The sequence below is a fragment of the Paramisgurnus dabryanus genome, chromosome 12 (genome assembly GCF_030506205.2).
Source record: "Paramisgurnus dabryanus chromosome 12, PD_genome_1.1, whole genome shotgun sequence".
NCBI classification, from domain to species: domain Eukaryota; kingdom Metazoa; phylum Chordata; class Actinopteri; order Cypriniformes; family Cobitidae; genus Paramisgurnus; species Paramisgurnus dabryanus.
In genome coordinates, this window is record NC_133348.1 from 4719298 (window position 1) to 4737020 (window position 17723).

General features: G+C 36.9%; 1 protein-coding gene across 1 annotated transcript in view; it reads left to right on the plus strand.

The window, feature by feature from the left end:
• Positions 1-701: 701 nt before the first annotated feature.
• The window catches only part of man1a1 (mannosidase, alpha, class 1A, member 1), a 176581-nt gene continuing 159559 nt past the window's right edge, over positions 702-17723 (plus strand). Inside the window, exon 1 of the mRNA XM_065256245.2 lies at positions 702-1419. Within this exon, the coding sequence (XP_065112317.1) occupies positions 913-1419 (507 nt within the window). The 5' untranslated portion in view covers positions 702-912. The remainder of the gene's footprint in view (positions 1420-17723) is intronic.

Consider the following 17723-nt stretch of genomic DNA (forward strand, 5'->3'; position numbering starts at 1 on the left):
AAGAACAATGCTATAATACCAGGACTTTGGAAAACAAAGGCAAGGTTGAATTATTAAAGTCCTGAGTTTTGTTTATTTTGCAATCATGTTTCCGGAAATCCTTTGCCAGGGAAACTGGTCTTGCTTTATATGTAAGTTGATCAAGTTTACAGCTTATATTCTGTAAAAAGATGTAACCATGGCAACATATGTTGTTACTTTTACTCGTCAAAATAAGTTAAGCAATTTCAACTTTATATTATAAGTTAAAGCAACTCATAGCTAGCCAAGATTTAAAATAGTAAATTGAAATGACTTGATAGTTAATTTGATTATACGTTTTACTTGTTAATATTGCTTTTAGTAGTCACTTTGTTCTTTAAAGCCTGACTGTAAGTATCAAATCTATGCCAATGAAAAGTAAAACAGTAAAAAAAATAATTATAATAATTGCAATTTGACAACAGACTAACTCATTCAAGTATTCTCATATAACTATTTTAACTACATCCTTACCTATCCATAAGGATTATTATGTCATGTGATCGTCGTTAAATGAACAATGACAGTTTGAACCAGAGATTACGCCTCTGTACTTTAAGTCCGGAAGACACGCCCACAACCAACTAGCGCATGGCGGCGCAACGCGGTTGGCCAAGGCGCGCTGTCAATCATACATCTCCGCCATTCCTTCCGCTCCATAATCCGTCCACCAGCGAGACTTTACACAGATGTGTGCGAGGCGTGCACAGTTGAAGCGGTGGGACATCGTGCACGTAGTGGGATCAACTTCTTTCAAGGGATCTGTAGTGTCCTATTCACACAGCTTGAGTTCGATGTGCGTCTTATTATAAGGAATAGAGATCAAGGTTTTCGGAGACTTACTTTAGTTTAGTATTTAACGCGTATTGAGGGGGTTTAAAACGAAAGAAAATGCCTGTAGCGTCTCTTCTGCCTTTCACGACTACCCCGAATAGGAAGTCTGTCAGCCCGACCTCCTTCAGGCTTACGGAGAAATTCATTTTGCTTTTAGTTTTCAGCGGTTTCATCACCCTGTGTTTCGGAGCTATTTTCTTTTTACCGGATTCCTCTAAGCTCCTCAGCGGAGTTTTCTTCCGCTCGTCCTCGGTGGAGGCTGAGACGCGCACAGGTACGGTCAGTGACACGAGCACCGGGACGGGCAAGGATGAGAAGATACTGGCCAAGATTAGGAAAGATCACGAAAAGGCGTTGATCGAGGCCAAGGACACTCTACAGAAACTACCAGGCGAAATCAAGCAGGACATCGAGAGCGATAAAAAGAAAGTTGCCCTTAACGGACAGGTGAGGGGCGGAAAAGCTGACGGTTTGCCCCTCGTTCAATATGTTCGGCCGCCCGGAGCAACAGGGCACGAGCCGTCAGACCCTGATGCTAAAGAAAAAAGAGCCAAGATTAAAGAGGTATGTTTCTTCTTTTTGTTAATATACCTCTACTGCGTGTCATTTTGCCGTTGTTTGGATCCTCTGAGGTAATCGTGTTGTGAAAATAACTTTTTAACGTAATATTTTACGAACGTCAGGATTGTCACAAGTGTACAAAAATACATTGATATTATGTTGGCTTGGTGTCGTTGTTTAAATATACTGACTTAAGAATTGTGTCAGTTCAAAACGCATTTGTTCTACAAAGAAAATGTAAATAGGAGACGTACACGATGAGCAGTTGTGGAACCTGACAGGCCGGTTGATTGACACGTAACTCCTGTCAGTCAGAAATGAGCGCGTGCCGATTCATTCTCCCCCTGCCAGTATTGAGCTGTAGTTTGTGCTGTCGTTGAGAGTAGTATTTCTTTATTTTAGTCAAAGTATTAAGTATAATCAGTATAAGTGAGTAACTTACGTTACCGCTCTGTCGTTCTGCTGTTTTTAGTCAGTATTTTGTTATTTATCAGTATTTCATTTTATGATGCTAGTCAGTATTTCCACTGCGTCAGTATTTTAGTCAGTACTTATCTGTCTTGTTCAGTCAATATTACTGGTGTTTTTCTGTATTTCCAGTTTTTAAACAATATTAAATAGCAGTATGTGTATTCAGGTCAGTATTTGCTATAAGTCAATATTATAATCAGTATTCAATCACTATTCCTGGTGTTTAAGTGGGTATGTTACCCCTCTGTCTTATTCAGTCTGTATTCTTGCTGTTTTAGTCAGTATTTTAGTATATTCTTTTGAGTATTTTAGTCGGTACTTATCTGTCTTGTTTAGTCAATATTCCTGGTGTTTTTCTGTATTCCCAGTTTTTAAACAATATTAGTATGTGTATTCAGGTCAGTATTTGCTAAGTCAATATTATAATAAGTATTCCTGGTGTTTAAGTGAGTATGTTACCCCTCTGTCTTGTTCAGTCAATATTCCTGGTGTTTTTGTCAGTATTTCCTGTTTTTAACCATTTTTTAAATAGCGATGTGTGTTTTCAGGTTGGTATTTGCTTTGAGCCAATATTGTAATCCGTATTTAGTCAGTATTCTGAGTACGTTAACCCTCTCTCTTGTTCAGTCAGTATTTCTGCTTTTTAGGCAGTAGCCCATTTCTTGTTTTTTTTTACTCAATATTTCATTTTATTTTGGGCATGCCACTGCGTCAGTATTTTAGTCAGTACACATCTGTTTTGTTCAGTCAATATTCCTGGTTTTTGTCAGTATTTCCTGTTTTAAACCATATTTAATAGTGATATTTGTATTCAGGTCAGTATTTGCTATGAGCCAATATTATAATCCGTATTTATTCAGTATTCTGAGTATGTTACTCCCCTCTCTTGTTCAGTCAGCATTTCTGCTGTTTTAGTCAGTATTACTTGTTTTTTATCAATATGTTATTTATGTTGTTAGGCATGCCTTAGTCAGTATTTCGGCTGAGTCAGTATTTTAGTCAGTACTTATCTGTCTTTTTCAGTCAATATTCCTGGTGTTTTTGTCAGTATTCCCTTATTTTAACCAATATTTTTATAGCGATATGTGTATTCTGGTCGGTATTTGCTATGAGCAAATATTGTAATAAGTATTCAGTCAGTTTTTCTGAGTACGTTACCCTTCTGTCTTGTTCAGTCCGTATTCCTGCTGTTTTAGTCGGTATTTCTTTATTAGTATTTCATTTTATGTAGTCATGCTTAAGTCAGTATTTCCACTGCGTCAGTATTTTTCTCCCTTGTTCAATCAATATCCCTGATACTTTAGTCAGTATTTGAACAATATTTATTTGGTATTACACATCTTTAGGTCAGTGTTTAAGTCATGATACATGGTTGAGCTAGAGATTTCTACATGAGGCCGCCCTCTCGATGTACATGCGTCACGTTAATTTACTTTCCTGCTTTTCAATTTATCAGTTTTTAAATCTACTCTTCCTCATGCATGGCAAACGGCTCAGTTTCAGTCTCTGTTCAGTTTCTAACAAGATACAAATCAAGGTCTGTCTCAAAGGCCCATTAGGCAATAATACCTGGACCTGTACAATATTTTTAATACAGTTACGGCATAAGGGCGATGCAGAGTGCCTACAACCCCATCTGGGCACAACTACATTCTCAAACTTGTTTTACAATGTAAAGCGTTGAGCTTTTGCTCCGTTCTAGTGTTAATTTTTTAAAATCTTTTAATACGGCTTTGTTAAACAGAAATGACTAGCCGGATATGATTTCAACAGTCTGTCAAACAGGTTGTCCTGCTCCAATGACTGAGTCAGTGTTGGTCAGGACTGTCTGGTCAGGATGCTCAAATAAACAAAGCATTCTTTCAGAGTTTTAAATGGACCAAAGGCCCACAGTGTTTACACTTTTCAGGGAGTATCGAATAACACATCACCTTAAGCTGTTGGCTTGTAAAGAAACAAGCATTGCTGTCATTTTTTGTTTTTGCTTATGAAGTGTGTCAGGCCAGTCCAATAACCTCCAGTATGACTGTAACTTGGACTTGGCATTGGTTTAATTCAATTAAATATGCTATCGATTGAGACTCAGTATTTCCTAATTTAAATCAAGGATGTCCTTAGTAAAGATGAGATGAAAACTGACAGCAAGGCAATAGCCTTAAGGCTTAATTTAAAATTTTATTGAAGTTGTAATGACCTTGCATCCTTGTTTTTCATATGAGCAAATAGTGTCTGGAATTCCTTGTGTTTTTCTAAACCATGCGTTACTTACTATGTTGCAGCTACAGTTATTTGCTTAAAGATCCCGTGTATATGTCCCCACGGTGTCCTTCAAATTTACATCATGCTTTTCATGCCCCTGTTTTATGCTTCTAGTCTTTCTTTTTACATTTCATAATGCAGATCAATAGTTAGACTCATCTTAAGATCTCAGAAGCCATGGCACCCTTTGAACTCATCAAAAACATCAATCTCACATTCCCAGTAGTTCACCAGAAGTGGCAAAGTGCTAATGCCAGGATTAAAATGTTACAGAGTCAAGTACATTAGTCCATGTTGATGCCTCCACGTTCCCCTTTTAAGAGCATTGGTATGCTTGCGGGTCTAACAAGCCTCTCATATCTTGGGCTTAATTCAGCAGCGCAGCACGAGAGGAGTGATAATTTACCCTTGAGTAGCCGGGCTTCATCCATTGACCGCTGGCATGAGGGAAATAAACAGTCACAGCTGGATCCTGTGGGGTCTCTTTTGTGTAACATGGCAGTGAGCACTCAGTCTCAGTCTGTCAGACCATCTGACCTTTGAGCACTCGAGTTGCCTTAGAAAAGAAATTGATTTCAAGGCTATGGTGTGACATTTTTTATGCTTTTATAACTGAAAGCTATAAACACCTGAAATGGATAGACCACACCGACATTTAAAATGTGGCTTTTTCCTCTTAACTGTTTTTTAAAGCATAATCAGGCTAGGTTGATGTAATTAAAGGGTTACTCTGCCCCCAAAATGAAAACTTGCTGATTATTTACTCACTCCCATGTCATCCAAGATGTATGTCATTCATTTTTCAGCAAAACACAGAGTTATTTTAAATAACATCCTGACTTTTTCTTTGCGTTATAATGGCATTGAGATAAACATTTCGGAGCTCCAGAAGTGCATCTGTCCATCATTAAAGTAATCCATAGCCTAGTGGGTTAATAAATGTTGTATAAACAAAACCGTTGTGAGGGGAAAAAAATCATATTTTGAGTTTTTAGCGATAGTAACGATACATATGTAATGTGAACAGACAATAACAACTCTAGATTCAAATATGGCATCATGTGAAATCCCAATGGTTCTCACATGTCTCAAGATGAATTTGCATGCTGCTAATTTGCCATATTTTACTTTGAGTAGTTTTTGTCTGTTTCATGAATGCTGAAAAGGTATGGTTAATTGTTAGTTAATGTTAGCTAATGCTTCAGCCCAGTGGTTCTCAAACTCTCCAAACTCCCCCCAGTTTTATGACATTTTATAAAATGCATTAATTTATCATAAATTCTGTGTAATTAAACCTCCGAAAAATAAGGCTACTAACCAACAGCACCAATTTAATGTTTTGTTAAATTTAAATTATTCGTTTTAGAATGTTTTATGTCATAATTTTTCTTTGGGGGGCCACAAAGAGATGCACCGTACACAAGCGGGGCCGCATGAAGGAGAAGTTTGAGGACCACTGCTTTAGACAATATTAAAGTCACATTGAAACGGAAGTAGCAGTTGTCTTATTTTCCTCGTCGTGACATATATCCGAGTAAAACAATTTTAAAATGAATAAAAGGTAGGGTTTGATTTGAATTTGTCCACCGAGAATTGATTGGATCGTGGGAAGTTGGGTCATGTTGCTATTTGCTAAGTGCTGCAATCTTTTCCTGGGTTTCGCCCACTTGCCATACCCTATTACTAGACGTAAAGAGAGATCATTTAGAGGAGTAGAATTGCATTTATGAGGATAAAGATTATAAGGGCACATGACTTTTTAAAAAATAAAGAAGCTCACAGATTAAAGTTTTTGTTTTTAATTTAATTGTGACTTTAACAATCACAACCTTATTGTAGAGTATTTCCTTTTACCAATGCTCATAATTGGCAAAGTAGGGGAAGTATCAAACATTTAAGCATCACAAATATCCCTTTCTTTCTGAAGCAGTCCAATGTTTCACTTCCATGCTTTGCATTTTGCAGGGTGGCAATTTTAGGAAATTCTCAGAAGACACATTGCACACCTATCTGGGCTGTGAGCTTCTCTCATTCATTATAGATGACTGGGCTCTCCATTCACCCAGACCTCATTCCACTTATTATTAATTATGCACAACTCAAGCTAATAAGAATAATGACTTTTCATCAAGATGATCACAGGCTTTCAATGGGTGGGCCAAGTAGTAAAAACATTCAATTATGCAAATTAAACATCTATGTGGTAAAAGGGGTGTATGATTGATTTTGTGGTCATTTGAAAGAATAGAAAGTCTTTAGTTTAGAGATTTCTACTTCCACAAAGTAAAAAGAAATAAAAAATGTGGCACAAAATGTTTTTTCTCTTGCGTGGTTGTATTGTATAACTAATTTGATTTATGATTTTAGCTACCTATAAGACTGTGGTACTCACAGTTCTGTTTAACATATTGCTTTATTTATATCTATTCTGCATATTATGAGTTCAGAAAAAAATATACGATCATCTAGCATGTTTTTTTTTTGTGTGCCCTGAGCAAGCATCCAAACATATCAACTGCTTTGCTTTGTAAAAAAATATGCTTATTCATACAGCACAGGTTTTTTTTTTTTTGGCATGCAATCGTTTTCTCCTTTTGGTCATGGCTCTTATTTCAGGTTTGTTTTGGGTCTATCATTTAGTGACTTCTCTGGAAAGCCGAAGTGCTGGGATGCTAAATAATTCAGTGTGGTTTCTTTGATTTTCCTGCTTGTAAATAAGGCATGGTCTTGGTGGTAAAATCTAATGGAGAGGAGAGCGTTTGCTGCTTTGCGTTCTCGCACGACACCACTGCTTCTTGACTTCCACCTTCACCCTTTTACAACTACAGCTGTGATTCACAGTGGGTGTCTGGAGACTGAAGGCCGTCCTCAATATTTTTTTTGTTTTAGGTCAATCTCGCTTTAGCCAGAAGCAGCTTGACTGACCTAAGGTACTGAAAAATGTAATGGATGCCTCCAGGCAATAGCACAGCTGCTGCAGGCATGGTTAGTCCCCAGCCAGTCTCGTCCTTTTCTCTGTAATTTTTCATTTCTGCTATTGTGATTGTTAGAATATGTTATTCAGTGGCCTGAATGTCCCCGATTAAGGATTGTGTGAGGGTGGATGGCCATTACATTAAGGTGTTTCTGACAACAGATGGTACGGGGAAACTTTAGAGAAGTGAAGAATATCAAATTAAACAAAAGTAGCACATTTTTAACCCCTGGTGGTGGGCACACGCATTTCATTTTTGTTTTTCTCACACTAAAAAACTGATTAAAGTTAACAGATTATATTGCATTTAGAATGGCTTGCGATAATAACACAGGGGAGTTTCAATCACTGCGCTTTCAGGGAAAATTAAGACACTTGTACTGTAGTTGTGATTGCTTAGTTTTCAAGTAATTGAATACTCTGTTTAGGAGTAATTGAATACTCTAAAAAAATAGTCCAGTGCTGATTAGATGAGCAATCAGCATCAGTCCTGACAGATGCATTGATCAGGAGATTTAAAGAATTTATGTGTGTTTTTTGCCGGTAAAGACTGCTGTGAAAACGGACGTCATTGCCTTATTGTTTGGTACATGAACTTGACTTTGTTAGAAGCATCTGCATTATCCTTGCCCCGCCCTGACCCACCCCACTCAGCTATATTGTATTGTTAGCAGCATAAGGTGTTTCTGAATGTATTCAGGAATGTACTATTTTAATCCTGTGGTAAGGTATTGGCACTGAAAGTGAAATTTATCAATCCAAATCCAATCCATTCCAAATCCGATATGGCAAAACAAAATTACAAAGTTTCATATAAACTAGCCTTATATATTTGTTTTATTTATTTAATACTTACAGTTGATGTTTTATATATTTGTATTTTAATCTTGATTTGTCTGTAGCATATCACCACTGTGTCCTCGACTCCATTTAAGAAGAATGTAAATATGAAAGTGACATGTATGGAATGTGTACTCGAAATGTGACCTCTGCATTTATCCCATTCCAGAACACATGCACTACTAGTCGTGAACACACACACGGAGCAGTGGGCCGCTATCTAGGGAGCAATTGGGGTTAAGGTGCCTTGCTCAACGGCACATCAGGGGCAACCTGCCATGAGACCGTCAAACCGACAACCCTTAGGTTATAAACCCGACTCTCTACTAGGGCTGGGTATCGATTCAGATGTTCCAGATCTATTCGATTTTGATTCACAAGCTCTGAAATAGATTCGATTTCGGTTCTCAATTCGATTCCGAGTCTCTGCTCGATTTTTATACTTGATTCTCGATTCAACTCAATGAATATAGATTTAATACAAATACTATATTTATAAAAAAGAACAGTGAACAAACGTTTACAAAGGTAATTAATAAAAAGAAATTAAGAGCCACAAACCTGAATATAAACTCTTATTTTAGGTACACTTGGGTACATTAAAACAGAATCAATCTCTAATTTTCAAATGCATACAGTTATGTTAAATACAATGCAATTATGATACAAGATGAAAAATATATGCTGAAAAAAGTCAGAACAGTCTAGTGGAGAATACTAGTAATTAAATTAATGTTAATCTTACGTTTAATGTTTGCAAAAATAAATTGATTAATTGAAAAATTGAATTTTTTGCCCAGTCCTACTCTTTACGCACTTGGCTACAACTGCCCTAACATTTGCACTTTCTACAGCCACAGTAACTCTTACCATACGGGCACGTGCCAAACAGGATTTGAACCCATTATCTTTATAGGTTCAAGGTTCCAGAACTTGCGGCTTAGCAAGCCGATACAAAATGTTTTTTTATGTTTTTAAATGTTAAATAGCTGACAAATTCCCTTTTATTGAAACATAACAATAAAAGCAAACTATATTAAGAAAGTAATATTTGAGGCAATGAGACATCGGCAGGTTCGCCTTGCTTTTACTACAATGTTTTCGCATTACTTTCATTCAAGTATTTGGCCTTGGCTGTTATGGCTGCACAATTAATTGGAAAACTAATAATTACATGTTAACAATTAAATAATTGCCAAAAGCTTAAATTGCAACTGTCCATTTATTTGGGCACCATTTCTGGAGATTCAGAAATGTTTTAATTGATTAGTTGACGTGTCCTTTAGACATTCATTTTGGATTTTTTACTACCAACATAACTCCCATTATTATTTGTTATTAACATAATATTATCTAGTTTAGGATGTGTAGAATTTACTATGCAGCTGTTTTACAGAACGTTATTAAACATTTTAAAACTTCAACGTAATATCTATTACAATCTATGTGAATCTATTTACAGTTACAAAATCAAGGTGAATAATCGTCAATTATGATTTTTTTTTATAATTGTGCAGCCCTACTGCAGTCTGTAAAACAAATAATGCATGATGTTGCCTCTTATTCTGTATTAGAAAGGATAAAATCGATTAGACTTCCACATGGTCTTCATTAGCGTGCCAGATGTCATCTGTAAAGGGTTAAATCTGGTTCTAATGCTTTTCTTCACTAATATAAAGTGCTGTGGTGGTTTTGAATTGCTCATACAAAAGCTGTTGAGAATAGAAAAGGGAATGTCTTGTCCTGTATCTAGTACAGATGTTAAACCAGTAACAGCTGACAATGATGCATTTAATTGTAAAGGGACTGTGCTGTCCAGTTTGTTTCATACTGGTGAAACTATCATTAGATCTGCAGAGCACTGATAGGGTCTAAGGTTAAAAGCCTGTGGATTTTTATAAAACTTTCAGACTGTTTTTCCTCCCTGAAACCAAAGGGATAAAGCAAAAATATTGATTTTTTTTCCCCTTCAGTGAGTCCGAAAGAGTTTTTGTTCTTTGTGGGTCAGAAATTCTTAAACTGGAGGTAAACCTTAAACAATGGGAATTTATGACAACATGTCAGGTTTGTCAGTGGTGTAATTTTCAAAGTGTAATACCTTGGCCATTGAAAATTAGAAGTATATTTTTTGCAAGTATATTTTTCTATTTTTACCCATTTAGTGACAGAATAACCGAGCTTCTGACTGTCCACATAGAGATTTATGATTGTTAGTATCGGGTGAATTGTGAAACCTAGTAAACCCTTTTGACACAGTTTAATAATGCGAGGACAGCATGAGCACAGTATGCAAAGGTTTTTTTCTTTTACAGTATATTAAAATAACAGCAAGCCTTAGGGCTGCACGATTCTGATTAAAATGTGAATCACGATTTTTCTCCATGGGAAAGGAGATCACGATTCTCTTAAACTATTCTCTCTTTCTTTTTTTTTACAAAACATTTATTGCACTCAAGTAAAAGATGTGCTGCACAAAACTTTCAGTTATAATAAAGTGTCTTAAAAGTATTTTTTCCTTATTTTAGATTAGTAACTTAAAATTTGTTAGCTGTTAAACATAAACTGGCCAACCATAAAACTTGAAAAACATAAACCTTTAAAACACTAAACGATGATACAGAGGCTATTTCTCCATCCGAAGGCTGCATTTCTAAGCTGTATACATCATCAAGACTGTCTTATTTCACAATATTATCAATTATAAAGTTGACTCTTAGTTAATCATAAATTGATGTAATATGTTTATGATTTGCGAATGTAATGCTTAGTTAACTTAAATAAACCAGGCTTGATGACGTATGCAGCCCGCATAATCGACCAGCGAAGGGTGCATCCTTCGGATTGAAAAACGTCCAAATCCACCAAGTAAACGACTGTTTTTAGGTCTGATGCCTCACGCTTTCAAATAAGGAAGAGAGAGTAGAGAAACGTTCGGCTCTGATTTGGTGAATGAATAGACTTTGATTTTACACTGTGTGAGGGTGAGCAAGTTTTGACATCTTCGAGTATTGTAATGTAAATACGTGAACATGTGAATGCAGCATCTGAATACAGGGAGATTGACATTCATTTATGATTCTTTTTTCCATTAATCGTGCAAGCCTCTAGTCTAGACTCTAGAGTCTAGACCAAGGGGTTAGCATGGCCACAGTCATGGGTTAAATTTCCAAGCAAGGAATGCATGGACTGATAAAATGAATGCCTTGAATGCACTGTAGGTCACTTTAGATAGTTTGATCGTTTGCAGATCAGTGTGATCTTGCTGACAGCATACAAAGTTCATCTTTAATCAACAAAGCTGTCTGCAGTGCACTGCTCAGTAGATAGCTTACTTGTGTTTACTTGTGTCATCTTGTTTCTTAAAGATTATGAGTTCACTTCTGTATCTCTTAAAGAGGAAGTATAGTTCATTTGTTTAGCATACGCCAGCATACACATTAGGGCTGTCACTTTTGAGAAAAATCAAATTCGAACGGATTTCGAATATCATGCAATGTATCCGAATATATTCGAATATCGTGCGCATACAAAAAATTCAGAACAGTTACAAACAATAACGTGACAACTTAAATAGCAGCAGGAGTAGGCAGACCCAGCTGCCTAGCACACCGCACACAAACAGATTTTCAACCAGAGTCTCGAATGTGAACACAGAAATCTCGCAAAATTTTGCGAGACTTTAGACTAAGCATGGTGGACGATATGCAGGAGGAAATTTCAATGATAGTCTTTGGAATGATTTTCATAGAAAATTAAATTCATATGGCCTCGATTGACGATATAGCTTGCATGCATTTCGGTCTGTTTTAGGGCACCTAGAGGATAAACTAATAACTGCAAGAAAATTAAATGTGCGTGTGCTAACCCGCTTAAGGTTACAATAATCTGGCTTTACGTTGACCCTTGCGTTCACATAAAAAGTAAACTATATTGTGGCCTTTATGTGGTGGTTATTTGGAGTTAGGGGCTGTTTAAAAGTTCTTCACAGGAGAACTGAGCAAAATTTTAATTATTTTTTTCTGGTTAATAGCTCTGCACAGCATGCCCTTTCAGGTGTAAATCTATCTTTTTATCTAACAATTTGAGAAATCGTATTGAAAGCTTGAGGAGGATGCACCTCGATGCGCGCCACTGGCCAGCCGCCACATTTCCAAACTCATTCAGAGTGCCAGGCAAATGGCTGTAACTTAACGCTGCCTCCCTGTTTTCAGCTGTGGGACTGGGTTGTCTCTGGAGAGTGGGTTTTGGCAGTTGATCAATAGGTCCGTGTGCCTGACAGAGAAACAGAGAGCATGTGTGGTAGCGTGAGTGAGGGTCCTGCCAGACTGGCCGCAGCTTCAGTGCCAAAGAGGCACATGCCCCTCCACTTGATCTGCACCTGTTTTCTGGCATCTGCAGGTGCCTTTCGTGTGATCGGGATGGGCTGAGTTATGGTTTCACAGCATTTGTTTTAGTGTAATGTGTGGTGTCTTCTGCCTTCAGGGAATTTGCTTATGCACACACACAAAATACACACCGGGTCATTGCCTTTGGAGCTGTATTTGGCAGTCAGTGATTGGCTATCAGCATCATTTTGCTGATAAAGTGTAGTAGGAATGTGGTGCAAACTCCCAAATTTGCTTGAATAACCAGCACACAGGCCAGGAACTGTATCTTTATATGCTACCTTGCCAATGGTCGTTAAAGGATTACTCCACTTTCATTCAAACAATCCTGATAATTTACTCACCTCCATGTCATCCAAGATGTTAGTTTCTTCTCGACAGAACAAAGAAAGACATGAAAACATTTTCTCCATACTGAGATGAGCAGACAGACCTATCTCAGTACATGAAAAGGCATCCAGTACATTACCTTTCAGAAATCTAGCTTGGACTGATCTACAGGCTGGGAGTTGAAAAAAAATCCATCATACTCCCCTCTCTCATCTTTCTTTTCATTAATCCCATGGAGATACTTGCTTGGCTCCCTTTACAACCACACTACTGTAATATAACCTCTGAAGGATCCTATTAAAGGTGATCACCTTACCCATACTCCCTTGTCTCAAGTAATTGATTTTGAAAAAATGGCATCTAAATAATGCTCATCTCAGTTTTGTACTGAAGCACATGTTTTGTGCTGAACAGTAAAAAACATGCTTAAGTGCAGGCATCAGTGTCTTGAATACTTTGACTGCTTCAGATCTAGGGCTGGGTATTGATTCAGATTTTCCAGATCGATTCAATTTCGATTCACAAGCTGTCAAATCAATTCGATTTCGATTCTCGATTCAATTTTCGATTCCGGTTCTCGGGGCAGTTTTTATACTCGATTCTCGATTCAACTCAATAAATATAGATTAAATACCATACTAATAAAAAGAACAGTGAACAGCAGGTTTCAAGTGGGTAATTAATTATTAAAATCGATGAAGCACCTGAAACCGCCATTTTAACCACTGAATTAATGAATGACAGGCTTGCCTCTCGCTCCTTGGTAACCTCGCGCAAAGCAAAAAATAGGGTGACATCTAGTGAAGAAGACTAGTAATTCGATTAACGTTAATCTTTCGTTCAATGTTTGCAGAAATAAATATGAAAGAAAAAAATCGATTCTGCTCTTTGAGAATCGATTCTGAATCGACCACATTTAAAAAAACGATTAATCGGAAAATCGATTTTTTTGCCCAGCCCTATTCAGATCACACCACAGGATTTCTGTTGTTTTTTAGCTACTTGCAATGTTAAATGACCAATACTTCTCTTGGATGCTCTGGATCACAGATAAATTATATTAAGATTAAATTCTGCAGTAAAATATCTCAATGCAGTGGTTCTCAAACTTTTGTAGGGTGCAAACCCATCCAAAGAAAATTACAGTGTAGGGATGCATAACGATTAATCGCAATTAATCGCAAAAAGTTTTTGTTTACATCATATATGTGTGTGTAAACTGTGTATAATAATTATGTATATATAAATATGCACACATGGATGTATAATTTTAAGAAAAAAAATATTTATATATTAAAGGTATTGCGGAGGATTTTCTATTTCCGGGTGGATCATCAACACTATTGGTCCTCCTAGTTGTCAATCAGGAGTGTTGTGCAATTGCATTTTTTAAAAATGTGGATAAGGCGGTTCTTTTCTAAAATTCGAGAAAATCCTCCGCTATACCTTTAACATTTATATATACATTTCTTAAATATATACTTGCATGTTTGTGCATTTATCTATACAAAGTCATTATACACAGTTTACACACATATATGATGTAAACAAAAACTTTTATTCTGCTATAGATTAATTGCGATTAATCGTTATGCATTGGTAGTAATGTATTTTATAAAATGTCCTAAAACTAGGGGCCCCCTGGCACCATCTTGCACCTCCCAAGGGGGACCCGCCCAACAGTTTGGCAACCATTGTCCTAATGTGACTTCTTTTGGTCCTCTCATATAACCTTTAATGCCCTGGAGCCCTCCTTCATTGCACTTTTTCCTTAAATGAGTAGTTTTCCCAAAAATGGTCCCCATTCACTTTACCATTGTTATTTTTATTCCTGCTATGAAAAGTCAATGGGCCCCATTTTTTTGGGGTGGACTACTCTTTTAACGATTTAACGTTGCAATGTCACCATCACAAAAAAGTTTAGTGCTATTATAAAAGTTATGGCCAAAGTGATTTTTTTTTATGTTAGACCTAGAAAACAGTCCATGAACTGCCAACAGAGTCTTGGTTATAGGTTGATGTGGCATAGTCCTGCAAAAGCTTATGTGATTCTGTATAGCTCAGCGGTAGAGCATTGCATTAACAGCGAACCTAGGAAACACACATACTAATAAAATAAAATGTGTAATATACTTTGCACTGTAAGTTGCTTTGGATAAAAGCGTCTGTCAAACAAATAAATATAAAATAATCTATGGTTATAGTTATCACCTGACATCAGTTACATGTGTTTATGTTTTATATGAGCTGTTTAGTGTGACATTTACAACATAATTTTTTTGTGTGTTCTTGTAATTGTACTTATCGTACTGAGTGACAGCCAAAGTGCAAACATGTTTCTTTTTAACTGCTGTAAATATAGACATCTAGATGGACTTCAGTCTGATCATTAGACCCCTGTTGACTGAATGGCGCAAGTGCTTTACTATCTCAACATCTACGCATGTCATATGAGACAGCATTTCATTTTCCATATCAGTTCAACGTGGCACTTGCTTTAGAAACTGACGTCATGTAAATGAAACATTTTCTCCCTGTCACCAAGTCAGACAAGATGTTATCATAATTGTGCTTTCATATCTTAAGGTCTGCCTTTTAAGTGCAATTACATCCAAACAACCTGCTATCTTCAGTATAATTTTTTAGAGAAGTGAAATTACAGGCGTGGCAGATTCATAACTAATTATAACATCATGCCTGTTTGAAGACCTTCAGCCTTCGATTCAGCTGCTAAAAACACCAAGCAGTTTCATTAAAAAGTCTGATAATTTACTCACCCCTATGTCATCCGAGATTTTTCTGTCTTTCTTTTTTTGTTTAGTCGAGAAGAATTATTATGTTTTTTTGAGGAAAAAATTCCAGGATTTTCTACATATAGTGGACCTTGACAGTTTCTATTAGGGATGCACCGATAACGATACTGGTATCGGGAATCGGCCTCGGTACCACCTTTTCTAAAGTACTCGTACTCGTTAAAAGTCCCCCGATACCTGGAATCGATACCACGGCCTGAGAAATGTCTATGTTTGAGCGGCGTGTAAGGGGTTAATGCCTCTTGTGTTGTCCAAAGAGGCAGAGTTTACAACAAACTGGAAAACTAGTCCTTTGTTTTTTTGTTAAATTATATGACTAAAGCTGTTACCTGTAAATTTAAATCATGTTTTTTTATAAAGTACTCCGTATCGTCAAGTACTGAAATGCAAGTACTCGTACTCGTATTCCAAAAAAGTGGTATCGGTGCACCCCTAGTTTCTATGTATTTTAATTCAGCTTCAAAGGGCTCTAAACAATCTCGACCGAGGCATAAGGGTCTTATCTAGCAAAACGATCGTAATTTTCACAAAAAAAGTATGCATAAACCACAACTGCTTGAATTGCACTAGCCATGTGATGCGCCAGCGCGACCTTACGTATTACGTAATCACATCGAAAGGTCCCGCGTTACATATGCGAAATGCACACTTGCGGACCATTTAAAACAATAAACTGACATAGAAAAATTAATTTGTTTCATTTCAACATACAACAACGTCGAAACTGCTTGAATTGCACTAGCCGTGTGATGCGCCAGCGCGACCTTACGTATTACGTAATCACATCGAAAGGTCCCGCGTTGCATATGCGAAATGCACACTTGCGGACCATTTAAAACAATAAACTGACATAGAAAAATTAATTCGTTTCATTTCAACATACAACAACGTCGAAACGGTCAACTTTCTTCACACTTTTGACATGATCACGTAACACGTAAGGTCGCGCTGACGCATCACAAAACTTGTGGTTTTTGCGAAAATGACGATCGTTTCGCTAGATAAGACCCTTATGACTTGGTTGGAATTGTTTAGGGCCTCTATATGGAGAAAAATCCTGGAATGTTTTCCTTAAAAAATTTAATTTCTTCTCGACTGAACAAAGAAAGACATAAACCTCTTGGATGACATGGGGGTGAGTAAATTATCAGATTTTTTTATATAAGTGTCAGTCATAGACATCTTTTTTTTGTCTTTGTGATGCAACAAAGTCACATGTATGGTAAAACTTGAGTAAAATCAATGATTTGCTTGTGAACGAGGGAAGTTCTAGTACACCTTTGCCTGAGGTCGTTATTCCTAATCACAGTGTCTCCTTGTTGAACAGGTATTACCAGACCATGAAGTTTTACAGCTGCCTGTGCTTTTTCCCTTGAGGTCATCTGGTATCATGCTAATTTGTGTCTTCCTCTTTTAGGAGGTCACCCACATGGCTTTCTGTGCGCTTGTTCACACATGCGTAACTTTGTTTTTCAATTTGTTTATAACTGAACATTTAGTCAACATTTACCTCATTTTCATTTTATCCTTTAACCCAACATAAGCCTCACCTGTAAAGGTCACCCGAGAAAGAGATACAATCTGATAAATCCTTTGTTAATTAAAATATGGCTAAAACCTAGTACAGTCTACTTTATGAAATGACAGTTTCCTCAGGCTGTTGCTTATTCCCAGTGTACTATTCTTTCCTAGGATTAAGGTGTGGTAATCATAGTACTGTAAAAAAAAGTATGCTGAAGGTGCCAGGATTATAAAGAAATAGTAGATTTTTATTGTTTGTATTTTGTGTGTGGTTTTTTTTTGGGGGGGGGGGCTTATACAGCCCACAAACCCCTTCTGTATGGATGAGGGGCTTATTTATAAGTTGTTTAGCATATTTCATAATACTTTCATATGGACTTCCACAGCAGTGGAGTTACCATGACCCAGCTAACAATCACAACTACAAGCTACATACTAAGATTACACGTTAATGCAAACAATATGCAACAAATGTGGCTCTCATATCGGGATGCAATTGTATGGTATGCTTTTAATACCAATGGTATTCTCTTTTGGTGCATATTCAGAAGTATGTACTAAACGTGTTTTTAGTGCAGAAGAAGTATGTTAAAGGGTAGGGCTGGGCAAAAAAATCGATTTTTCGATTAATCGTTTTTTAAAACGTGGTCGATTCAGAATCGATTCTCAAAGAGCAGAATCGATTTTTTTCTTTCATATTTATTTTTGCAAACA